This window comes from Cygnus olor (genome assembly GCF_009769625.2).
Source record: "Cygnus olor isolate bCygOlo1 chromosome W unlocalized genomic scaffold, bCygOlo1.pri.v2 SUPER_W2, whole genome shotgun sequence".
In the NCBI taxonomy this organism is placed as follows: Eukaryota; Metazoa; Chordata; class Aves; order Anseriformes; family Anatidae; genus Cygnus; species Cygnus olor.
The window spans coordinates 195,350-221,841 of NW_024429073.1; the positions used below are offsets into that span (position 1 = coordinate 195,350).

The 26,492-nt window shown below is 43.0% G+C and overlaps 1 protein-coding gene across 4 annotated transcripts in view; it reads left to right on the plus strand.

Moving 5' to 3' along the window:
* Positions 1–25,905, plus strand: part of LOC121062913 (polycomb group RING finger protein 3-like) — a 144,155-nt gene extending 118,250 nt beyond the window's left edge. For all 4 annotated transcript variants that reach the window (XM_040543211.1, XM_040543213.1, XM_040543212.1 and 1 more), the window contains one exon: positions 20,201–25,905. In XM_040543211.1, coding sequence (XP_040399145.1) covers positions 20,201–20,248 — 48 coding nt within the window. In that variant the 3' untranslated portion in view covers positions 20,249–25,905. The remainder of the gene's footprint in view (positions 1–20,200) is intronic.
* The last annotated feature ends 587 nt before the right edge of the window (positions 25,906–26,492 follow it).

Consider the following 26,492-nt stretch of genomic DNA (forward strand, 5'->3'; position numbering starts at 1 on the left):
CTGTTGTAATGTTTTCACTTTTTCCCATTGATCTCTTTTCAGGAGCCCTAGGGGTCACCAAGGTATGGGCTGTGCAAATGTTATATGGTACAGTTTTAAACCACTACTTAATCTGTCACCATTCCTTAAAGCTGCTAATATAAAGGGTATTTTTCCAGCCCATTGTTTTGGATATTGTCCTACAATTTTCGTTAGACTATTTTTTTTATAGTCTGATTCATTCTTTCCACCATTCTGGATGATTGTGGGTGGTAGGATATATGCAGTCTTTGTTTAATCCCCCAGTCACTCATTCAGGCTTGAGTTCCTTCATTTACAAAAGTACCTTTGTTTTCTGATCCTCTGTCTGCTGGTGTTCCATACCTACACATAATTTCCTTAAACAGATTTTTTACAGTTACAGTGGCTGTGTTCCTTTTAGTGGAAAAAACTTCAACCCATCCTGATAATATATCTACGATGACAAGGAAATACTTATATCCTCCTTTAGTTCATGCAAACTTATCTGTATAATCCATTTGAAGTATTTGCTAGGATCCAATGCTTTTCTGATGCGATAGAGATGGCACCTTAGTTTTACTAGTTTACTTTTGTATCATTGCATATCTCATACAATTTTTAATTATGTGCTCAATTTCTTGCTTCATTTGTGGCCAAGTATAAATTCCTTGAACTCTTTTTAGAGTGCCTTGTACTCCTTCATGTAACTTATTATGACAATCTAAGATGATTTGTTTTCTTTAAGACAACACTGCTATCCATTTCCTCTTATCATTACCTGTTTCCTGGTTTAAACTGTGGCAATTGTTGACTGATCTATTTGATCATTAAACAGTTTCTCAGTATTGTTTTCAGTCTTCTCATGTGCTTTAACATGCTTATATATTTTTCCCACTGTCTCTCTGAGCTTGTAAAATGAACCTCTGGTTTTCTTCCATTCTGGTCTTCCATTCTCTGCTTTCCATTCCCCTTTCACCTAGTCATTAGTCTACTATTTTACTCCATTAACATAATCAGTGTACATAAAGAGATTTAATGGGTTCTGTTTAGAGGGTTTGCCTTTTAATAACTTCTATGGTAGCCTATACTTCTGCTGTTTTGGGATAATCCTTTGTTGTGGGTTGACCCTGACCAGCAACTAAACACCCGCACAGTCACTCACTTATTCCCCATCAAAGGGACAGGGAAGAGAATAAGAAGAGTAAAAGCAAAAAAACTCAGGGATCCAGATAAAGACAGATTAATAAGTTAAGGGGGGGGGGGTATACTGTATTGGTTTGACATGGAACTTTTTTTTTTGGATGGGGGGGGGTGCTGCAGGGGTGGCCTCTGTGAAAAGAGGCCAGAAGCTGGCCCCATGTCAGACTGAGCCAGTTCCAGCTGACTCCAAAAGGGACCCACCGCTGGCCAAAGCTGAGCCAATGAGTGATGCTGGTTGTACCTCTGTGAGAGCATATTTAAGAAAGGATAAAAAAAACACTGCACAGCAGCACCTTGGTGAGATGGGTGAGGAAAATGTGAGAGGAACAACACTGCAGACACCAAGGTCAGTGAAGAAGGAGGGGGAGGAGGTGCTCCAGGCACTAGAGCAAAGATTCCTCACAAGCCCTAGGAGAAGACCATGAACCTGAAGCAGGTTGTCCCCATGCAGCCCATGGAGGGCCACGTTGTTGTCTGATAAGAAGTTCAGATTTGTTACCTGGTGTGCAATGAGACAATCCACACACTAGGTCGAGATACTGTTTATTTCAGAATTGTGCAAGTCTGGATACCAGGTGGATTACCACTAAGCTGGCACACCTAAGGATTTTCCGTGCCACTCTTTATACAATCACTTATCAATACATTTACATGTTTTTACAATTCCCTAGCCTCTGATTGGTTACATAATTAGCATACTGCTGACATGACATAATCATTCTGTGCATCCTCAGAGAGGAAGGGTCCCTTGTTGGGCCAGGGTCTTCCAGCCTAGGGGCATGATTTTTACTATTATAATGAGGATAGTTCACAGATAGAGTATATTAGAATACTCCTGATCTTTGTTTTTCAGGGAACTATTCACATTACATTGATTGGCGACCTATTTCCCTCAAGAATGTCAACATAATGGTCTTCCTGATTAGCAGTTCCTCAGTTCATCATCCTTTAAACATCTCCAAGGCCTGGGTCATCTTGCCCTTTCCTCAAAGTACATATTTTATCTCTTTCACACAAAACAGTTAACTGGATCCTAGGACAGTCTGCAGGGGACCAACAGCCCACAGCCAAACAGCCCAAAACTCCCTCACTGACACTCACGTGGGGGGGGGGGGCCTTCCCCCAAAGCCTGAGGTACCCTTACAGAACTGCTTCACCCCTCTCTGCAGACTGAAAAGGAAAGACCCATTGCAGGGAGGGTGGAGCTGAGAAAGACAGCCCGATCTGCTCCCCGCGTAACAAGTAGTCCAACTAAGAAAAGGTAATGGGTGATAGTAGTATTTGTTAGTTCTTTAAGCAGTCTGGAACACTTCATAGCTGAGTTTGCACTTCCCTTATGACTCTGCCTGGTTAGCAGTTTGCCTCTGAAGATTCTAACAACGCATGACAAGTGAAAAATGAATTATCGCTAAAAATCTCTAAATCATCTATGATTGATCTTTGTGTACCTCAGTATAGTTGCACAGAAATTTTCCAAGAGTAGTATGTTTGGATTGAAAACTAACTGTTCAGTATATGCAAATGCTTTTCATGTGCTTCTGCCCAGAGTAGTCTCATCTAGAAAATATTTTGCTTAATTTATTACGTTGTTCTGTACCATTGCAGTGAACCAAACTTCCTGCACTTAATTTTTAAATTATTACAGTTGCAATGGCAACTGACAGAAACAATTTCCTTTTTTTGCTCTTTGCAAGCAATCTGCTTCTCCCAGACATCTACAAAAAAGTATAGGTTTGCATAACGAGGTTTGAGTAGTTGTCTGACTTCCTCCTTATCTGATAGCTAACTAATTATGTAACCTTCCCACTTGGTCAAACTTGGCTGAATAATATAATAAGCTGAAAAGTTTAAGATAAACAGTTGTTAGTGTACTCTAGCATTTCATAGTTTTGACTTTTGGTAATAGTGCAGTTTTGAGTTAAGAACCTGATTCTTGGTGCACCAGGAACACCTGCCCCTTTTGCAGAAGGATGTTTTGATGTACCTGTGGTGTTAAAAGGACACTTATCAAAATATTTCACACAATTACAAAACTGTTGAGGTTAGATGAAAACTCTGGAAATCAGCTAGTTGTGTGAATGTCCATCTCCTCCTCCCCCTTGCCCTGCACTGCTCAGAGTAGGCTCAACTACAGCAGGTTCTCCAGGGCCACATCTAGTTGGATTTTGAATATCTCCAAGGATAGAGACTCCACAACACTTCTGGGTAAGCTGTTTCGTTATTTGACCATTCTCATAGCAAAGAAGTTTACTCTTATGTTTAAATGGAATATGCTGTATCTCAACTTCTGTATGCTGCTGTTTGTCATGTCACTAGATACCTCTGAGAGTCTAGCTCCATCTTCTTTACTCCCTGCTTACCCCATTCATTCCTAATCAGGAGTATATATACATTGATGAGATCCCATACAGCTTTTTCCTCCAGCCTGAGTGATCCCAACATTCAGTCTCTCATATCTGGTACTTCAACAAGCCCTTAGTGGGCCTTGTTGCGGCCCACCCTCTTTAATATCTTTATTGATTTGGATGAGGGAATAGAGTGCGCCCTCAGTAAGTTTGCAGACACCAAGCTGGGGGGAAGAGTCGATCTGCTGGAGGGTTGGAAGGGCCCTGCAAAGGGACCTGGACACGCTGGATAAATGGGCAGAGGTTAAAAATGGGATGAGGTTCAACATGGCCAAGTGCCAGGTCCTGCACTTCGGCCACAACAACCCCATGCAGCGCTACAGGCTTGGGGCAGAGTGGCTGGAAAGCTGTGCAGAGGAAAGGGATCTGGGGGTGTTGGTCACCTGAACATGAGCTGGCAGTATGCCCAGGTGCCCAAGAAGGCCACCGGCATCCTGGCTTGTATCAGGAATAGTGTAGCCAGCAGGACCAGGGAGGTCTGATACAAAGTGATCCTGCATGGGCTTCACACAGGCAGCAGCTCTTCAAGAACTGCTCCAGATATGGGTCCGTACCACGGGGTCCATCCCTCAAGAGCACACTGCTCCATCCTGGGTCCCCCATGGGCAGCAGCTCCTGCCAGGTCATCTGCTCTTGTGTGGGCTCCTCTCCACGGGCTACAGGTTTGGCCCGGAATCTGCTCCGGCGGGGGTCCTACACAGGCCGCAGCCTCCTTCAGGGCAGGTCCACCTGATCCACCATGGTCTCCTCCACAGGCTGCAGCGTGGAACCTTGCTCCACTGTGGCACACCATGGGCTGCAGGGGGACAACCTGCTTCACCATGGTCCTCACCACAGGCCACAGGGGACTTTTGCTCCGGCGCCTGGAGCGCCTCTCCCCCCTCTCCCCTTCCTTCACTGACCTTGGTGCCTGCAAAGCTGTTTCTCACTCCTCTCTCTGCTGCTGTTCCCCAGCAGTTGTTTGTTTGTTGTTTTTTTCCCCTGTCTTAAATATGCTCTCACAGAGGCGCAAAACAGCATCACTTATTGGCTCAGCTCTGGTCAGCAGTGGGGCCCTTATCTAACATGGGGCAGCTTCTAGATTCTTCTCACAGAAGCCACCCCTATGGTCCCCTGCTACCAAAACCTTGCCTTGTAAACCCACTACATCATCCCTGGGGGTGTTTAAGGAAAGGTTGGATGTGGTGCTTAAGGACATGGTTTAGTGGGTGATACTGGTGGTAGGGGTTCCTTCAGCACCCTCAGGTGGATCCCATCTTGCCCCATGGACTTGTGACAGTCCAGGTGGAGCAGAAGATCTCTAATTGTTTCCACCTGAACTGTGGGGTGTTTTTTCTGCTCCCCGTCCCAGACTTCCAGGTTGGGAGGCTGAGTACCCTGAGGATAAGTGGTCTGACTAGTAAAGACAGATGTAAAGAAGGCATTGAGAACCTCAGCCTTTTCCCTATCCTCGGTAGTCAAGTTCCCCCCTGCATCCAGTAAAGGATGGAGATTCTCCTTGTCCTTCGTCTTGCTGTTAATATATTTATAAATATATTTTTTTCTTATCCTTAACCATAGTGGCCAGGTTAAGCTCGTGCTGGGCTTTGGCCTTCCTGATTTTCTCTCGGCCTATGCTGACAACTTCCGTGTGCTCTCCTCGAGTTCCCTGTCCCTTCTTCCACGGGACATAAACTCTCTTTCTCCTGGAGTCTCAGCAAAAGTTCCCTGTTCAGCCACACCAGTCTTCTTCCCTGCCGGCTCATCTAACGGCTCATCATCTGCTCCTGCACCTTTACGACTTCCTTCTTGAGGAGCATCCAGCCTTCCGGGACCCCTCTGCCCTTCAGGACTGACTCCCAAGGGACCCTCCCTACCAGTGTCCTGAACAATTCAAAGTCTGCCCTCTGGAAGTCCAAGGTAGCAGTTTTACTGACCCCCCTCCTGACTTCACCAAGAACAGAGATCTCTACCATTTCGTGGTCACTCTGCCCAAGACAGCTCCCGATCACCACATCTCCCACCAGTCCTTCTCTGTTCATGAACAGCAGGTCTAGCGGGGCATCCCCCCTGCTAGATGCAACAAACAGCTGAGTCAGGAAGCTGTCTTCCATGCACTCCAGGAACTTTCTAGTCTGCTTCCTTAGGGCTGTATTTTATTTCCTGCATATGTCCAGGAAGTTCAAGTCCCCCATGAGAACAAGTACTGGCAATTGTGCGACTTCTGCCAAGTGCTTGTAGAAAGCCTTATCTGTCTCTTCATCCTGGGTTGGCGGTTTATAACAGACCCCCACCAGGATGTGCGCCTTGTTGGCCATCCCCCTGATCCTCATCCACAGGGACTCAACCTTATCAGTCCCAACCCTGAGCTCAACAGCATGAAAACACTCTTTAATATAGACAGCCACGCCACTGCCCCTCCTTTGTTGCCTATTGCTTTTGAAGAGCTTATAGCCATCCATTGCAGCATTCCAGTCGTGGGAGTGGTCCCACCACGTTTCAGTGATGGCAACTAGGTCATAGTTTGCCTGCCCCACAGTGGCTTCCACCTCCTCCTGTTTGTTGCCCATGCTGCATGCATTGGTGTAGATGTACTTCAGTTGCACCATTGCCCTCACCCCCAACCCTAGTATTGCACTCCCAGGCTCATCTCTAACAAGCCTCATTTCATCCCCATCCTCCTTCATACCTAGTTAAAACCCTCTCAATGAGCCCTGCCAGCTCCTGGGCTAGAATCCCTTTCCCCCTTTCCCCCTTTGAGACAGGTGGGACCCATCTGCAGTCATCAGTCCAGGTGCCTAGTAATCCTCCCCATAATCAAAAAATATATATATAAATAAATCCTGCAATGGCACCAGCCTCTCAGCTATGTATTTATCAGCTGGGCTTTCTGGGTCCTGTCAGTATCCTTCCCTGCCACTGAAGGGATAGAGGAAAACACCACCTGTGCTCCTACTGCATCTGCTAACCACCCCAATCCCCTGAAGTCCCTTTTGATAGCCTTCAGGCTTCTCTCAGTGATTTTTTCACTGCCGGCCTGAATTATCACTAAGGGATAATAACTGGAGGGGTGAACCAGGCCAGGAAGTTTCCTGGTGATGTCCCTGACCCCGGTCCCAGGTAGGCAGCAGATTTCCCTATGTGTAGGGTCCTTACATATGGGGTCCTCTGTTTCCCTCAGCAGGGAGTCGCCTATGACAATTACCCTTCTTTCCTTCTTAGTGGAGGTAGTCTTGAGGAGTGGAGTGAACTTCCTTGCCCTAGACAACCTCCTGGGTGGACCTTCCCCCACATCCTCACCAACCTGTCCCTCAGGCTCCAGAGCCTTAAACCTATTGTGTAAGGGTACCTGGGAAGGCGAGGCGGGTAGGGAAGGGGCTTGTCTGTGACACCGAGCAGGGACCTGTTTCCATTCCTCCCCATCTCTCAGGTCCCCTCCCTCTGCCTGACAGTGACGGGGCAGGGGGTCCACCACTATTTGGGGTGTATCGCCCCAGTGCCTTTCTCTCAGGCATGGCAGGGATTTGCTCCACCAGTCTAACTCCTGCTCACACTCCCTGATAGTCCTTAATCCCTCCACCTCCTCCTTGAGCTCTGCCAACAAGCTTATCAGATCCTCCACCTGCTTTCACCTCACACAGGCAGTATCTCTGCCACACTCCATCGGTAGCAACAGGCTCAGGCATTCCCTGTATCTGGATACCTGAACAGCCACATTTTGGGGCAAGCAGTCAGTCTGGGTTGTCACAGCCTTTTTGGCGAGTGCTTCGTGCCTGGTGGAGTCCATGGCTAGGTATGCCGTCAGGGAGGCAGCCGATAGGTGAGCTGCTCTCCTGAGTGGGGAGGGATCCTCCGCCCTCCCTGCTCGCACTGCTTGCGTGCACTGCCGCGCCATGTCCTTACTGACATGCCACGCCCTGTTTGCTTGCTCTGGTCACTCACCCTCCCCAGGGGCTGCCTTTGTACAACAGAGGATGGGCGCTCCTGGCTCCACCCAAGCCTCATCAGCCGCCCTCATGAGGGCTGCTGTGTCCTGGTGGCTCCCTCGGCTGCCTCGAGTGGCCTCAAAGCAGAAAACCCCCTGCACACTGCGATCCCCCGCTCCACCGCAGAATACGTCTGCCCCCGGAGCCAATCACCTCGTCAAGTGACTGCAGTTCCTTGCAGTTCACGTACCCGAGCTGCTAGGGTTGAGGTTGGTTCACCATCTCACTTCCCTATGTGTTCCCTGTGGTCACAGATAAAACCACAGGGTGCCATGTGCTGTGCATCCCAGGTACTCTCTCTCAAGCAGGAAAATGCTGACTCTTAATGGCTCAGATACTGCTCCATCTGGGTAAGGAGGAAGATATATGTTCTTCAAGGTGGTGGACCTGTTGGGACAATTTCTCCACAGCCGAGATACAGACCTGTAGTGGGGCAGAGATATTTTCTTCATATTGCTGAAGCTGGCTGGATACAACATCCACTGTTGGTCCCAGCCCATCTCTCCAATTCATCTCTGCCAGAATGCTGGTGTGTGATGATAATACACTCTGTACAAACTTCAGCCACATGCACGATGTGCACTGGACTTCATTGGTATCTTTGGGTGTCTGGTCATTGTCCAAATCACTATAAACCATCTTCAGCAGAGCTAATTCCCTCAGTTGCTGGAGAGCTTTCACCATGGTGGTCTGCTTGCCTAGTTGATATACAATATCTTCCTTGTAGGGATACCTTTCTTTCACGCCTGACAGGAGTCGCCTCCAGAGGCTGAGAACCTGTGCCTCTCTCCCAATTTCTCTGTCAATGACCCTTTCTCTAGAGAGGGATCCCAGCTGCTTGGATTCCTTGCCTTCTAGTTCCTGGCCACCGGCCCCAGTGTCCCAGCATCGAAGCAGTCAGGTGAGAATGTGCTCACCTGGGTGACAGCTGAAATCCCTTCGTGTATCTCCCAACTCACTCAGGGATAGGGATCATGTGGTTTCTGACTCATTTATGATTTCTGTCTCTTCTTCCTGCTGTCTTTGTGATGGCTCTGCTTTAGAGCTGCCTCCTTCTTCCACTTCTCCCTCCTCAAACTTCCTAGGAGCTTCTTCCCTTACTAAACAGGCTGACTTCCACTTCCATTGCTTTGTCTTGATTGTGGGGGCGACTGGTACCATCAATGGTTGGCCCTCTGGTTTAGCCACAGTGTGTGTTATTTGGTCATCAGATTCAGAGACCTCCTACTCCCCTTGAGGAGTAACTATACCGCTATACTGGGTCTGGCTGGGATAGAGTTAACTTTCCCTGCAGCAGCCCATACAGTGCTGTGCTCTGCACTTGTAGCTAGAACAGCATTGGTATCACACCAGTGTTCTGTCTACATCTGAGCAATAGTGGCAAAGCATCAGGACTCCCCCTAACAACCCCAAGAGCCAGCAGGCTGGGGGTGGGCAAGAGGTGGGGAGGGGTCATCAGCAGGGCAGCTGACCTAAACCAACCAAAGGGATATTCCATACCGTATGATGTCACACTCAGGAATAAAATGTGGAAAAAAGGAAGGACAGGGGAGGGGCGACCTGATGAGATGAATCCAAGGGTCCTGAAGTAACTGGTGGATGAAGTTGGTAAGCTACTATCGATCATATTTGAGAAGTCATGGCAGTCCGGTGAAGTTCCCAGTTGTTGTGGTTTAAACTGGTTGGCAGCTAAGCACCACACAGCCATTCACTCACCCTCCCCCCTTCCCTCTTTGGGATGGGGGAGAGTATCAGAAAAATGAAGCCTGTGGGTTGAGATAAAGACAGTTTCTTAGGACAGAAAAGAAAGGAAAATAATAATAATAATGATAATAGTACTACCAATAATAATGTGTATAAAACAAGTGATGCACAATGCAATTGCTCACCACCCGCTGACCGATGCCCAGCCTATCCCCGAGCAGCCGGCCCCCCCCCCCCCCCGGCTAGCCACCCCTATATATTGTTCAGCATGACGTCAGATGGTATGGAATACCCCTTTGGCCAGTTTGGGTCAGCTGTCCTGGCTCTGTCCCCTCCCAGCTCCCGCTGCACCCCCAGCCTGCCCACTGGCAGGACAGAGCGAGAAGCTGAAAAGTCCTTGGCTTGGTGTAAGCACTGCTCTGCAGCAATTAAAACATCAGTGTGTTATTAACATTATTCTCATCCTAAGTCCAAAACATAGCACCCTGCCAGCTACTAGGAGGAAAATTAACTCTATCCTAGCTGAAACCAGGACAATATCCACCCCTTATTCAATACCATTTATGTTATGGTGTATAGCCCAAAGGCTACTGCATGAACTATCTCCCGTTTAATTTGTTCAAAGGCTTGTCGTTGCTCGGGGCCCCATTTGAAATCTTTCTTCTTACTGGTTACTTGATAGAGCGGGTTTACAATCTAACTGTAATTTGGGATGTGCGTTCTCCAAAACCCCACGACACCTAAGAAAGCTTGTGTTTCTTTTTTGTTAGTTGGTGGAGACATAGCTGTTATTTTGTTGATCACATCCATTGGGATTTGACGACGTCCATCTTGCCATTTTGTTCCTAAAAACTGGAACTCTCGTGAAGGTCCTTTGACTTTATTTTGTTTTATGGCAAAAGAAGCCTTCAGAAGGATTTGGACTATTTTCTTCCCTTTCTCGAAAACTTCCTCTGCAGTGTCACCCCACACAATGATGTCATCGATGTACTGCAGGTGTTCAGGAGCTTCCCCCTCCTCCAGCGCAGACTGGATCAGTCCATGGCAAATGGTAGGGCTGTGTTTCCACCCCTGGGGCAGCCGATTCCAAGTATATTGGACTCCCCTCCAAGTGAAAGCAAACTGTGGCCTGCACTCTGCTGCTAGAGGGATGGAGAAAAATGCATTAGCGATATCAATTGTGGCGTACCACTTGGCTGCCTTTGATTCCATTTCGTACTGGAGTTCTAGCATGTCCAGCACTGCAGCATTCAGCTTGACTTCGTTCAGGCCACGATAGTCCACTGTTAGTCTCCACTCGCCATTAGATTTTCGCACTGGCCATATGGGACTATTAAAAGGTGAATGAGTCTCGCTGATCACTCCTTGGCTCTCCAGTTGACGAATTAGCTTCTGGATGGGAATCAGGGAGTCTCGGTTGGTGCGATATTGCTGCCAGTGCACAGTTGTGGTAGTGATTGGCACCTGCTGTTCTTCAACCCTCAGCAACCCCACAACAGAAGGGTCCTCTGAGAGACCGGGCAAGGTAGACAACTGTTTAATGTCCTCTGTCTCTAAGGCAGCTATATGCCAAAATTCCAGCGGAACCCTTTTGGGTCCTTGAAATATCCTCTTCTAAGACAGTCTATGCCAAGGATGCACGGAGCATCCTGGCCAGTCACAATACAGTGCTTTTGCCACTCATTCCCAGTTAGACTCACTTCAGCCTCCAATGCAGTTAACTGCTGGGATCCCCCTGTCACCCCATAAATACAGATGGGCTCTGGCCCTTTATAGCTTGATGGCATTAGAGTACATTGTGCACCGGTGTCTACTAAAGCCTTATACTTCTGTGCGTCAGACATGCCAGGCCATCGAATCCACACAGTCCAATAAACTCGATTGTCCCTTTCCTCCCCCTGGCTGGAGGCAGGGCCCCTCTAGTCCTGGTCAGGATCTTCGTTTCTGTGTTTAAAGGACTGCTTGCTGGAAATTGGAGCAGAAATTTTCTCAGAGAATCCCCTTTTTCCAATTGTTTTTCCTTGCAACTCATGTACCCGTGCCTCTAGGGTCGAGGTAGATTTTCCATCCCATTTTCTCATGTTCTCTCCATGGTCACAGAGGTAAAAAGACAGGGCGGCACGGGATGTGTACCCACTATATCTTCTTTCTTGTACGGAAGGACACTTACTCCTGATAGCTGAGACACTGGTTTGTACAGGTGGTGAGGAAGATAAACTCTCTTTAAGTTGGTGGACCTCTTCAGAAAGTTTCTCCAGAGTATTCTCTTTGTTATCTTTGAATTGGTGGACCTCTTTAGAAAGTTTTTCCACAGCTGAGACGCAGGCCTGTAGGGAAGAGGAGAGACTTTCTTTCTACTGCCGGAGTTGCTTAGCCAATTCATCCACCGTGGGTTCCTCATGGTCTTTGCAGGTCATTTCTGCCAATGAGCTGGCATATGATGATGGTGCACTCCATACAAACTTCCGCCACATGGGTCGTGAACACTTGACTTCATCTGGATCTTTGGATAGCTGTTCATTGCCTAGGTCATCATAAATCACCTCCCGTATGGTTAATTCCCTCAGGTACTGGATTCCCTTCTCCATGGTTGTCCATTTGCCTGGTTGACATATAAGATCTTCCTTGAAGGGATACCTTTCCTTCGCAGCTGACAGGAGATGCCTCCAGAGGATGAAGATTTGTGCTCCATCTCCAATTGCTTTGTCAATGCCTGCATCCCTAGCAACGGGTCCCAGCTGCCTGGCTTCCCTGCCCTCGAATTCCAGACTATTGGCTCTGGTGTCCCAGCACCGGAGCAGCCAGGTGACAAGGTGCTCACCTGGATGACGACCAAAATCATTTCGCATATCTTGTAGCTCACACTGGGATAGGCCTCAGGTAGTTTTTGATGCTTTTATGATATCTTCCTCTTCATCTTCCCGTTCATGCTGTGAGAAAAATCTCAATTTTCTTCAGACAGGATCTTCTGTGAAGCTATTTTATTCGTGATTGCAATGGCGGGCGTCCTGCCAAGTAGGAGTGCATTTTAGTAAACATATCATAACCTTTTATTCCCTATTACCCGACACCTGATCTCCTCCCCTGTTTCCTCATTGGCTGAGTACTACAGGTTCACAAGCTACTCAACGCTCCTCTATACCATATATGTACATATTTTTTTCTTCAAGCCTTTAATTTCTCCTTTTTCCCTTTTTTTTCCTCCTTTCTTATGTTCTGAGAACTTGTGATCTTTCTTTTACTGTTCTCACACTGCTCATCCTGTTTTTCTCAAGCTTCTACCTTATTTTGGAACAGTGAGGCCTTCTACTGTCCACTTATCTACTTAGCATTTCTCCTTGTTATGACTACACAGCTATCTTTGAACACAGAAAATTAGTTCTCTACTGCAAAAACACAACTTAGTTTCTCACAATTCCCCCCTCTTCTTTTCTTACTCCTGTTGTTGTTTTTGCACCTCTTCACATACTGCATTCTTGAGTTTTTCCAACATTAAGGTGCAATATTCTTCCAATGTCACAGGATATGACAGATATACAATGCCGTTATTATTACAATACCAACAAATAGTTGTTTGAGCCAATTCTATTCAAGTAACCAGGAAGTTAGTTTCTCCCAAATGTTTCTAAATCCCCAGGAAGTGTCATCTTGTTGTACTCTATGTAGGATCTTTTTTTTTTCCCAAATATTTTTGAGATCAGTCAAATTCATCCCATTTGATCTACATATATACAGCAACTAGTATTAATTACAGTGCACGCTCCTCCTTGTGAGGTTATTAATAAATCTAATACCATTCGATTCTGGAGTACTATTTTTGCAAACTTATCTCCTTTTTCTTGCATCCAGAGTGATATTTTCTAGTTCTTCAATTATAGCTGAGATATTTACAATAGCTTTTTCTAATTCACTCACCCCCTAACCAAGGTAAAAACCACCTTGCAAAACTATGAAATGCTAGAGAATTTTACTAAAGGATTATTTGGAGTCTGCTTAATTCTGCGTGTGCTCTCAAGGGGGCTTTGGCTTTGTGGGTCTTCAATAATAGTTACATTTGGAATTATTGCCTCCAGGGTGCAAGCTCCCTTCCATCCTAGGGGCAACACCTTCCTGGCCACATAGCCAGTACCACCCCTTTCCATTCGGGACAGGCCATCTGGTTACAGGATTCTCGTGTTGTATCTGGTGTGCATAATGTACACTAGCATTCCCGTGGCTACCATATTCGGTACAGTATGGATTATTCCCTACTTCATGGATATTTCCACACCCAGGGTCAGTACTATTGCCCCCTGAGTTTCTATCAATGTTGTTTAAAAGGTACCTTTGATAGCACTTTGTATTGTAGCCAGGATTATGTGTAGGGAGCTCAACTTCAAAATCTATTCCTTCCCGGGACTGAGTATGATCTGTCATTTTTAGAAATCTAGAGAATCCAGACACAGTTGCTGCTGGAAATAGAAATCAAGGACAAGGCCTTTTCAGTCCTTCTAGACATCTGGGTGCAAATCCAACAATTATTTCGAGACAGAACTCGAGAGATGTTCTGGATTAATTGGAAATGCTGATTTTTCCCTCCATCCTATCACTAATCCATTGAGAATAGGTATTACTAAGATAATCTTAAAATACATCATTTATATATATATATACACCCCTATAATAATAAAGAAATAATAATTAAGAAAAAACAATAAAAATCACAAACTAATAAGGATTCTTCTGGTAGGGATTAAATACCCCCCCTTCTCCCACTTCCAGGGAGTGTTCCCTGGAAACACTCCAATTCTGTGTAATTCAATCTCTTTTACTCGTTAATTCATTAAGAATTCTTCTAAGGAGAAGTTGAAGGTTTACAATAGATAGTTTTAACAGTTTTAACCTTAAAAGTCTTTGTTAATGCAGTCTCTCAGGTATCAGGGTTAACTGATGCTTTTACCCAGGTATGAGTCCACCCTTTCTCAGCTGTTCTTCCTGTCGTCTCAGTAGTCAGGAGCACTTGGAACAGTCCATCCCACTCAGGTTGAAGTTTCAGTTCTCTCCATGTTCCCATCAGATCCCAATCTCCTGCTTGGAATGGATGGATCAGGACTTCCAAGGGTGGGGTTTGAGCTAACAGTCCACGGATCCTGAGAGATGACAAAGAGGACGACAGCCCGAGTATATAGTTCTTAAGAAAAGCATCTTTTGTCTCAATTTGAGGTAATTCATTCCCTTTGTCCATGTACAGCAATCCAAATAATATTTCATATGGTGAAACTCCCACATCTTTTCTTGGTGCAGTTTGAATTCGGAGAAGTGCCAAAGGTCAGCACTTTGTTTGGGGAAGCCGAGTTTCCAGAACTTAGTCAATTGCTTCTTTACTGTCTGATCCGCTTCACCCTTCCAGAAGGGGAAGGATGCCAAGGAGTGTGAAATTTCCACTTGATTCCTGGAGGCCACATTAGCCCTTGCAATATTTCTGACATGAAGTGAGTTCCTTGATCAGAGTCAATATTTTCAACAATTCCATACCTGGGAGTTATTTGTTCTAGAATTACTTTAGTTACTATGTTCGCAGTAGCAGATACTGAAGGGAAAGCTTCCACCCACCCTGACAAACGATCGACCAAGACTAAGAAGTATTTAAATCTACCTACTGTATGGAGTTCTCTAAAATCTACCTGTACATTTTGGAAGCATTGAATTCCTGGTTCTCGCCCTCCTTTGGGCTGACTGCGGATAATTTTCCTATTTACCTTTTGACATACTACACAACTCCTGCATACTTGTTCAGACAGAGTATATATGTTCCTACGCATACATATTTCCATAGGACAGCATCACACATTGCTTGAATTCCCCAATGACCCTCTTGATGCAAAACAGTTAATATTTGCCTCATTAGCACTTTATTCAGCATTCCTCTCCCCTCAGGGAGCATCTATTTTCCTTTGCACTTTGTGACTCCTAATTCCTTAAAAACCTCTTTCTCTTAAAACTTTTTAGTTCTTTTTAGTTTTGGGTAGGGGTAGCTCAACAGTTCCCTGAATCCCCTCTGGATTTATTCTTTGTTCTCCCTCAGACACTAGATGCCCTAAATACTTGACTTCTCTTTCTACGAATTTTAATTTATTTTCCAATACTTTCAAGCCCTGTTTTCCCAGAAAGTTGAATAGCTTGTTAGTGGCTTCCTTCACAACTGTTTTCTTCTGTCCTGACAATAAAAGATCATCCACATATTCTGGAAGAACTTGTGACCTTTGTTTTACTGTTCTCACACTGCTCATCCTGTTTTTCTCAAGCTTCTACCTTATTTTGGAACAGTGAGGCCTTCTACTGTCCACTTATCTACTTAGCATTTCTCCTTGTTATGACTACACAGCTATCTTTGAACACAGAAAATTAGTTCTCTACTGCAAAAACACAACTTAGTTTCTCACAATGTGATGGCCCAGCCACTGCAGAGTAGCCTATCTCGTTGTCTTCTTCCTCTCCAGTCTGAGTAGGAGTTCCTCCAAGTTCTAAACGACCTGACTTTCTCATCCACTGTTTCATCGTGCTTACAGGGGCAACTTGCACTGCTACCGTCTGTTTAATTGACCCAGCCACAGGGCCTGTCACAGGGGTTGGAGTGGCCGCTGGGCCCGTAACAGGGTTTGGAACAACCGATGGGCCCATCACAGGGGTTGTAGTGGCTGCTGGGCTTGGAGTGGCTGCTGGGCCTGTTATAGGACTTGGAGTGGCCGCAGGGGCTGGAGTGGCCGCAGGGTCCGTCGTAGGGGTTGGAGTGGCCGTTGGGCCTGTCACAGGACTTGGAGTGGCTGCAGGGTCTGTCACTAGGTTGATAGTAGCATCAATTGCTGCTCGATAGGCATAGGCCAGACCCCAGCATGTTGCAGTGATTTGTCTCTCTGGAATTGCCAGAGTGATGACACCCCTTTTTCAAGCATTCTACCAGTTTTTTAGGATTTTGCACTTGTTCAGGGGTGAATTTCCAAGACACTGGAGGTGCCCACTGCTCTAGATGCCTGCCCATATCCTCCCACATTCTCTGCCACTCATAACTATCCTGCATCAGGACAGATCTCTGAATGGCATTCCTAAGTATTTGTGTAACCTTAAACAAAATCTGAAGCACATTCAGGAGACATAACAAAAACAACATGCTGTACTGAATATCCCAGGGATATTCAAAGTTTTGGAAACCTATTGTTACTTGCCTAGAGGATAAGAGGGGGGTGAAGGAGAAAGGGAGAGTGAACAAGCAGGAAAAAATATCTCCCCCTGTCCCCTCCATAGATTGGCTCCCTGACGAAAAAAGGCAATAGGTGTAATTGTTAATAGTTTCTGAGATATGGTTTCCAAAGTATAGAGTCGACGACAGTGCTGAGTAGAAATACCAGATTAGTCTCATGACCAGTAATTTTATCATATCATAAGCCAGTGTTACACCATACAGTAAAATAATAATCTTAAACCAGCCCCTGGAAAGGATAAGCAGCACGAGAGGGAACACATACAGTAAGTAATATGCTATATAAGTCAATTTGGAAAACAGGCACAGCAGACTTGAGATCAAAGTAATCAATATTGTGACTCGCAATGATTAAGCAGGTCTAATACTTATACCAATTTTGGTTTAACACACTCTGGTCACATCTGTCGCTATCTCAACCCTTCGGGCCCCACGTCAGGTGCCAAAAGGACTGTTGTGGTTCAACCCAGCCGGCAGCTAAGCACCACACAGCCATTTGCTCACCCTCCCACCTCCCTTTCTGGGACTGGGGAGGGAATCAAAACCAAACATGAAAGCTTGTGGGTTGAGATAAAGACAGTTTAATAGGACAGAAAAGAAAGGAAAATAATAATAATAATGATAATAGTACTACTACCACTAATGTGTACGAAACAAGTGATGCACAATGCAATTGCTCACCACCCGCTGACCGATGCCCAGCCTATCCCCGAGCAGCCAGCCCCCCCACCCTGGCCAGCCCTCCCATATTAATTGTTCAGCATGACGTCAGATGGTATGGAATACCCCTTTGGCCAGTTTGGGTCAGCTGTCCTGGTTCTGTCCCCTCCCAACTCCTGCTGCACCCCCATCTTGCCCGCTTGCAGGACAGAGCAAGAAGCTGAAAAGTCCTTGGCTTGGTGTAAGCACCGCTCTGCAACAATTAAAGCATCAGTGTGTTATCAACGTTATTCTCATCCTAAATCCCAAACACAGCACCCTACTAGCTACTAGGAAGAAAATTAACTCTATCCTAGCTGAAACCAGGACATGGCACTACAGTACGCTGGGCACAGGTGTCTCCTAAACCCTTATACTTACTTCTATGCGTCTGACATGCCAGGCCGTCGAATCCACACAGTCCAATAAACTCCAGACCAGCCATTATCCATCATATTTGAGAAGTCGTGGAAGTCCGGTGAAGTTCCCAGTGACTGGAAAAGGGGAAACATAACCCCTATTTTTAAAAAGGGAAAAAAGAAACACCCAGGGAACTACAGGTCGGTCAGTCTCACCTCTGTGCCCAGCAAGATCATGGAGCAGATCCTCCTGCAAACTATGCTAAGGCACATGGAAAATAAGAGCGTGATTGGTGGCAGCCAGCTTTGCTTCGCTAAGGGCAAATCATGCCTGACAAATTTGGTGGCCTTCTACAACAGGGTTATAGCATTGGTGGATAGGGGAAGAGCAACTGATATCATCTACCTGGACTTGTGCAAAGCATTTGACACTGTCCTGCACTATATCCTTGTCTTAAAATTGGAGAGACATGGATTTGATGGATGGACCACTCGGTGGATAAGGAATTGGCTGTGGTGATGCAAATTGAGCTGCCTTCAACTTGCAGCAATTGAACACCGTACACCATCCCTCCTGCCCTGATGGAGCATTATGACAGATGGGGCCCAAAGTCGTGGACTAAATGAACTCAACAGACACTTTAGAGGGATGGTCCATAGCCTAAGAGAATGATATCTGTGTGTATATATCAAAGAACAGGAAGGGTGGTGGTGATTAATGAAGATGTATAGGAAAGTGTGAGACATGATCATGATGTAGATGGTATAGAATAAGGAATAGATATTGATCTGGTCTTTGGTTGGGACATGTGGCGTAATGACCACACGGACACCAGGGTTTCTTTTAGGATCAATAACTTCAACTACTTTATTGAGGACAGGCTCCCTTCTTATACCATTAGCTCTACCAGCGGTACTTTTCCACTAACTATTCATTGGTTAAATATTTGCCTGGCAACAGCAAATATTTAGCAACTTCCATGTCTTAACGTTTGAGAATAAGCAGTTTGAGACAGTAAGGTGTCTCCTGAATCACCCTTCTTTGTTCCTTCTAACTTGTTTACATTCCTCATGGCTTCATCATCAGGAGTCTGATGTTATCACCAGCCATGGGGCTTGTCGACCCCCATGGCAATACTCCCACAGGGATAGAGTTAATTTTCTTCATAGTGGCTGGTATGGTGCTATGTTATGGATTTGTAATGACAGTAGTGCTGATAACACACTGATGTTTTAGTTTTTGCTGAGCAGTGCTTACATACTGCTTCTCATTCTGCCTCGCCAGTGAGTAGGCTGTATGGTCACACTCAGAGAGTTGCAGTCAGCAGCTCATTGTCCAGGTAGAGACCAATGACTAGTGTTGCCCCTCAGTGGTCTTTTTTGGGACTGGTATTATGTAGCATTTTTGTTGGTGAAATGGACAGTGGGATTGAGTGCGCCCTCAGAAAGTAGGTTGAGAGAGTTGGGCTTATAGCCTAGAGAAGAGAAGGCTCTGGAGAGACCTTATAGCAGCCTTTCAGCACTTAAAGGAGGCCTACAGAAAAGATGAGGGAATTTTTACCAGGTTATGTAGTGATAGGAGAAGGGGTAAAAGTTTTAAACTAAAAAATGGTAGATTTAGATTACATATAATGAAGAAATTCTTTACTATGAGGGTGGTGAGGCACTGGAACAGGTTGCCCAGAGAAGCTGTGGATGCCCCATCCTTGGAGGTGTTCAAGGTCAGGTTGTATGGGACTTTGAGCAACCTGATCTAGTGGTAGGTGTCCCTGCCCATGGCGGGGGGGGTTGAAAATAGATGGTCTTTAAGGTCCTTTCCAACCCAAACCATTCTATTATTCTATGGTATATAATCCTCTTAGTTTTCATCTGCTTATAGTAGCCACCACTGTCCAGAATGTGGTCCAAGTATGCAACCTATTATTGATGCCAGTGTGTGCTCATGGCCATGACATTCAGCAGACCTTTGGTGTTCTGAGTTTATCGGTTCTTGTGGATTCAACAGGATTGCTAGTTTTAGGAGCTTATCAGTCCTTGGGAGACTTTCACATATTATCTTCTCAGCATGGGTTTTTCTTCTTTGGCCTGCTCTTTTCTGGTAACTATTGCTCCATCCACACACATATGTACCTATAGAGCCAATTCACAGAAATTTATACAGAAGAAGCTTTTATGACAGTTCTTTATGTTGTGTATACTTACACTATAGAACTCTACTGCAGGATGATGTGGGTGTTAGACATTTACATAGCTTTTAAAAAGCAATTGGTAAATTCTCAGAAGAATTATTGGCTGAGGATTATTAATACAAGGCCCCACATCTGGTTTAGGAAAGTCCTGAATTGTTTGTAATTGGGGAGCATTCTGGAGGCTATTGTTATTTATTTGCTGTCCTTATGCCTTTCCCCAAGGATCTGCAGTTGGCCCCTGCTGGGAACAGATTGCAAACAAAAATAGAAGGATTCTTTGGGGGAGGCTCGATAGGTGGGATATTTTGGTTGCATTTTGGAATATAGCTACTCTGATAGTCCCTCTAAGCTTTAATTTATGAAATAGATAAGTTTTATTTACAAAGTAGATTAATTCATTTTCATTTTACCCCTTAACCTGTCTGATGATTCTGTCTTGCAGAAAACACCTCTACTGCTACATTACAGACCCAAAATGGAATTGCTGTAAGAGATCTTTATTGTCCTTCTGGACAGTTTTTTTTTTTTTTCAGAGACTATCATCTGACACCTTAGTGCAGCATTTAACTCTTATGTATTGTGAACCAACAGAATCATTTTGGAAGTCTGTAATGCTTTTATAGCAGACTGTCCTTCTGAATATTTCTAGTGATTTGCTGCATGGATTTTTGGACAAATATATATATATTTTTGTACAAAATGAAATAAATCGCAACTCAACAGTACTCTATCAGCTCTGAGTTTACAGGTAGTGAAAACACTTCACAGTTCCATGGAGCTCAGCCTGATTCATCTATTTGTAGCCATACAAAAATAAGTTAGAATGTTGTGGGAATGATTTAAAATGTTGCTTTTAACACCAAATTACTACATCTGCTTGTTTTTTTTTTTTCTTGAAACTTTACAACTTATTTCAGTATGTCTTTCTGAGTTGTTCTTGTTTTATATAATATGTCCAGTTTTGTCACCTTTAATCAAGCCATTCTATAGAACATTGAATATAGTGAATCATAGTGTATCATTGAATTAATGATACAGTGACTGGTAATATTTATTATGCTGCATTATAAACTTCCAAAAAGCCTGGAGATCCAATTAGTTCATTAGTTTTATGCAATGTTTGATCTTTATTTTGTATTTCAGTAATGTTTTAATATCCCCACATTTGTGTTGTTTTGGGTTTAATAGAAATGAGTTCACTTGACTTTTTTTTTTAATCTTTTTTTTTTTTAATAAGCCTTAATATTTTTGCCATGGAATACATTAGGTCTGACTGTAAAAAATACTCAGAAGTACTGAACTTGTGAAATTGTTTTAAAACAAATATGTCATGTAATCAGAGATTGCAAAAATCAAATTTTACTTTAGGGAGTATTTGCTCTTTCATAGCTGTAAAAACTATGGTTGTTAGGCACCTTTTATTGACGCTGCAGAAGCTTCCATTTCACTAGATAAAAATTCTTCAGTTAACTGCAAACCAGTTCTGTGTTTCTTTCCTTGTTTTCTATATGAAACCATAACTATTTTAAGCGCAACTGATAGTTATCTTTGAGGTCAGATTAGATTACAGGGGTACCTTCTGACCTTATTTGATAATTTTGATTGTGTCAATCCCTGAGAGATACAATATGTGTATGTGTGTCTATGTACAGATGTGCATGCACCTTAGAGAATCCACCTTCAGTAGTACTTAGCAGAGTATTGATTACACTGCTTGAAAGGCTTTTTAAAATAGTCAGCTTCATAAAACTGTGGTAGTAGTTGAAAGTGATTTCTGCAAGCTTTATGCTGCATAGCATTATATATAGCATGGGTGTGTGTGTTTGACATGGGGTCTTAAGTCACTGAAAAGAAGATAAGTAGTATTATTGGCAGCTGGTGGCTGCCAATAATTTTTAACTCTTGGATGAGTTTTCCTGTCAGCTGAAAATGGCAGTTATATCAAACACTTTATTCTTTCATAAAATGTCAATGACTCAGAAAATCAGTATGCCAGTTAGCACTGTCCTGTTTCTTCCAGATGTGTTCCCCTACTTTGCAAGAAAGCATTGCTTAATGTTACTTGATAATGGGAGGTTGATCCCACAAGAGGCTTATTCAAGTATTCTAAATCCTGTTGTCTCTTCCTGAATTTTTCAAACATCATGTTGTTCTGTGCATCTTCCACGCTTTTCTTAATTGGGCTTTTCAGTTCTTTCCTAGTTTTGCTGTTGCTAGAGTGAAGTGTTAAGCTTGCTTGTTTTTCTTTGGGAATGGGGCCCTTGTTTTCATTTCAGTACCCACATGTGAATGGTAAGGAAGTTGAAAGAAATGCAAAGAGGAAAAAAAGTCTACTGAACTATGGGGGTGGTCAAGAAAGACACAGTAAGGCCAGTGGAATACTGCCATTTCTGCAAACGATGATGTGAGACCATTAATTTTGAACACCTGGGTTAGACAGGACTTCTTTATGTCAAAGTTTAGAGAATGTACGTGATGGAGTTAGAAGTTTGGTCCAGTTTTGCTGTATTGTTTCTGTACTTGCTTACTTAGCTTTTAGCTCGTTTTAGCATTAATAGAAGTGGCAGAAGAGGACAGGTGAGATCTAATTAATCTATATTTTTGGTAGTTTTTCCACAGTGGATGCAGGTGACATGGATGTGTGTGCAAGTTGACATAATAGGCCTTTCTGGAGCTGTTCATGTCACTATCATTGTATACTTCCCAATGTAAATCAGGGTCTGGTTCCAGTTGTTGAAGCCCCCAGAAAGTGCAAATATGGTTCTAAATACCCATCCTCCATGTACCCTAAATGTACCTGATGGAGCTCAAACCCATAGACCATGTAAATGCCTAATTCTTCAGGTGCAATCTAAGGGTTTAATAAATACATTTGTGATTGGTCTACCTCAGTATATGTACACCATGGAAACTTATTGCAAGATCAGATGTTGATGCAGTGTTGTTGAAGTTTATTGAGATTTTAGTGTTAGTTCTACAACTGAAAGAGGTTAGCAATTACAAACGTAATTTCAGAAAGCACTCAGCCATTCAGTTCTAACTCTTGCTCTAACAGTCTATAGTACAGAATATGTAACTACATTTGGAATCACTTGAATTTGTTATGGTGCTATATCAATATATTTAAATCTGTTTATATAGGTATGCATCTGTAGCCAGTGTTAACACTTATAGCTGGTGATTACTCATAATTCTATCTGTGTTTAATCTGATAAAACCTCAGCAATGTTAAAAAAAAAAAACACACACACAAAATAAAACAAACAAACAAACAAACAACCCACACCTCACAGCCCTATTTTTTCTCATCATGTCACAATATATTCATTCCAAAAACTTATTTCCCATGGGGAGGGATGGGATGGTGTCTACACAATTTGTTTGCTTTCTAGCTTTATAGAAAGACTACACTACAACTGTTAATTAAAGTCAGAGGCAAGCCTTGGGGTCAAAATTCAGTTTTATTTCTTTGAAGCTTAAGAAACAGTTGGTTTAATGTCAAAATTATATTGGGTAAAACAATACTGACTTTTTTAACTTTAAAATCTTAAAGTTGGGCTCAGTATAGATATTTCTTGAAACTTGCTGAGGTCATGATTAATTTATTTTGATCTTAATGAAGATAGCATTACTGTGAAGTAATTTTTACATCCATTTATGCTGGTAAATAATTGAGACAAAAGGTATCTTATATCATTATCCTCAGCAGCAATGACACTGAATTATCCCAGGTTCAGAGCTTCTGTAGATATAGTTTTCATTAAAAATAGGTAATTCACAGAAATATATATAATATTGTATTTAAATAAGATTTGTGAACTTGGAAAAGTTAACTTTATAAAAATTATTTATTATATTAAGCATTATGTTTTATTTTGTCATCTGAGTATTTTTGGTTTCAAAGGTCCCGCTTTATTTGCATATAAGAACAAAAAAGGTTTTACAGATTCTTTTTATATGAAGTTTGAATGCCTTTTATTTGTGTCTTTGCGATGTATGGCTAAAGAGCATTGATTACTCTTTTGTCCAGTGGGTCAGAAACATGCATTTATAAGGCATGTGTTTAAATTGTAAATTTAGCATCTACTCCTAAACTGAAAAGGAATGTAGGAGGTAATTTTCATATATATATTCAGTGGGTTTTTGCTTTGGATTTTCATTTGTGGCTTTTGTCATTGTTTTGTGTTTAAGAACAAAGTTTGGAATTTTATGGGGTTGTAAAATGTGTAAGTGCAAGAACTATCCATCAGCAATATTTTAAAATGAATTATCTAGCAAGAATTGTGGAAGTAATCTGCAAAAGATGCAGCCTATCTAAAACTGTATTTTGCCATTCTTATGTTTGGTATCTTTGTGTGTCATCTAAACTGGGAATATTTATTTTTACTGGTTGCGCAATAATATACACAGCACTTGTAACCTCTGATAACATGCAACTGCCAAAATAATACTACAACTATGATGGTACTATTTTTTTTCAATAGGCTATGAACCTTTGAAAGCTTTTCTGGCTCTATTGTTATAACAGTATAATTAGTCTTAAGAGATTCACTTTGTTGTTGTTGTTGTTCCTACTGGATGGTAAAAGTGACTATACAGCTAGCCTATTTTCCAATTATATGAATCGTAGTTAAGTATAATAGGAAAGAGCCAACTAGTCTGTACATCAACACATTAAACTTAATAAATGTGTTTTCTCAGCAGTACTTCAGTGTATTTAGTACATAAGGCTGAATTGTATAGAGAAATCTAGTTTATGTATTTCCTATGGTAATTGATTCAGTTTGGACATTTCACCTGGAGATATTAATACAATCTATGCTTTAGTTCTTCTGCCAGAAGTTAATAGTTAATAACAAGAAAAAATGTCGTACACACTGGAATCATTGCATAAGATTCACTTAGCTACAACTGAGAGGTATTGACTTCTGTCTCTTTTAAAGGTGCAGAGAGAGCATTACGGTGCATAACATTAGCATAGAAAAATAATTTAATGTCTGCTTTCCTCAAAATCTGTAATCAGGTACAGACACTCTCTAGGTACCTGCCTTTTGTGGAAAGCCAACAGTTATATTTCTACAACAGAGTTTGATATGCCTATATACAAATCTAAAACTCCACTTCTGCTCATTGAGCCACTTGAGCGGATCCTCAAGGCTTCTTGGAAACCTTTTGAAGCTGCCATGATCTGCTGAGGTCAGATTACAGGACAGAGGTTAAAAGTCCAATTCTGCAAATTCTTACACCGGTAACTTTATTACTAACCTGGATGATTCCACTGAAGGCAGTAGAATTGCTTAAATGTGTGTCTGCAAGATGGAGTCCTAATTTTTGAAGGATGGATTGATGTTTCTGTAACATTTAACTTAAAGCATTGGTTTAATAGAGTTTTTATCTAAGTAATTTAATTGGACAAAAAGAGTTTGTTCTTTCTGCAACAGTATTAAATTAAGGTTAAAGTACAATAAGCTAGTGCAATCACTAAATCTTTATCCTCAATATGTGGCATAATAGAAATACTAAAACTATCACAGTGTAAGACCATATTTTTTACTTGGTTTCATTTGAGAGTTTACTTTTTATACTGTTTCCTCTGTGATTTTTGTACTATTGGTGTATAGTTTGGGTCTGAAGAAGTCTTTTGGGATTATTGCTTAATGTTTTGATTTTATGATAGTGATGCTTGTATTCAGTGTTTTGCCAAATAATATTATATGCTTGTTAATAAAAGTAAAAAAGCTAATTGAAATCCTGCAAGGCTGGTGGTAGTTGTTCCATTCCCCCCCACCCCTGCCCCAGCCCCCAGTACTATATTATGTGAGCTAGTCCTTTATGTTCTTAAACACACAACGATTGGAACATGAATGACATGCATGGTTCCATAATCAATATTTATCCCCATACTTTACTACTTATCATGCTGAAATTAACTATTAATGTCAGTTAATATCTTCTATTGGAGAGGTGTGTAGGTGTTTTTCCATCTATATGTATTTGTGTATCTAAATATACTTACCCTACATGTACATGTTACTTTAAGTTTTGCTTACAACTGATGATGCTGATGTAGAGGGGTAGACTGGACTGTAACACAAGTAACATTGAAATGCATACCAACCCAAATTCTGTTTGTTCTCAAATAGGGGGGAAGGGGACATACCTGTCCCTGATGGGCTTGGGGGGGGGGGGGGATTTTCTTACAGCATCTTCCTACAGTACTGCGAATTTACAGACTATTCTATTGTTCTTTGTATTGAGGAATGCAAAAGGGTTCTTTTCCTGCTATCAACTTAGGAACTGTCAAGAGTTTTTGATAGGTTCCAAGTCAGAGGTTTGTTCTTACACGCAATTCTCACACCAATGGAAGCCATGTATAATCATAGAATCATAGAATGAATCATAGAGTCATTCAACCATAAAATAGCTCTGACTGGAAGGGACGTTAAAGATCATCTAGTTCCAACCCCCCCTGCCATAGGCAGGGATGCCACCCACTAGATCAGGTTGCCCTGGGCCTCATCTAACCTGGTCTTGAATACCTCCAGGAATGGAGCATCCACAGCCTCTCTGGGAAACCTGTTCCAGTGCCTCACCACCCTCTGAGTGAAGAATTTCCTCCTAACCTCTAATATAAATCTCACCTCTTTTAACTTAAACCATTCCCCCTTCTCCTGACATTATCTATTTGAGCAAAGAGTCACTCTCCAACTTTTTTATGGCCCCTTTAAGTACTT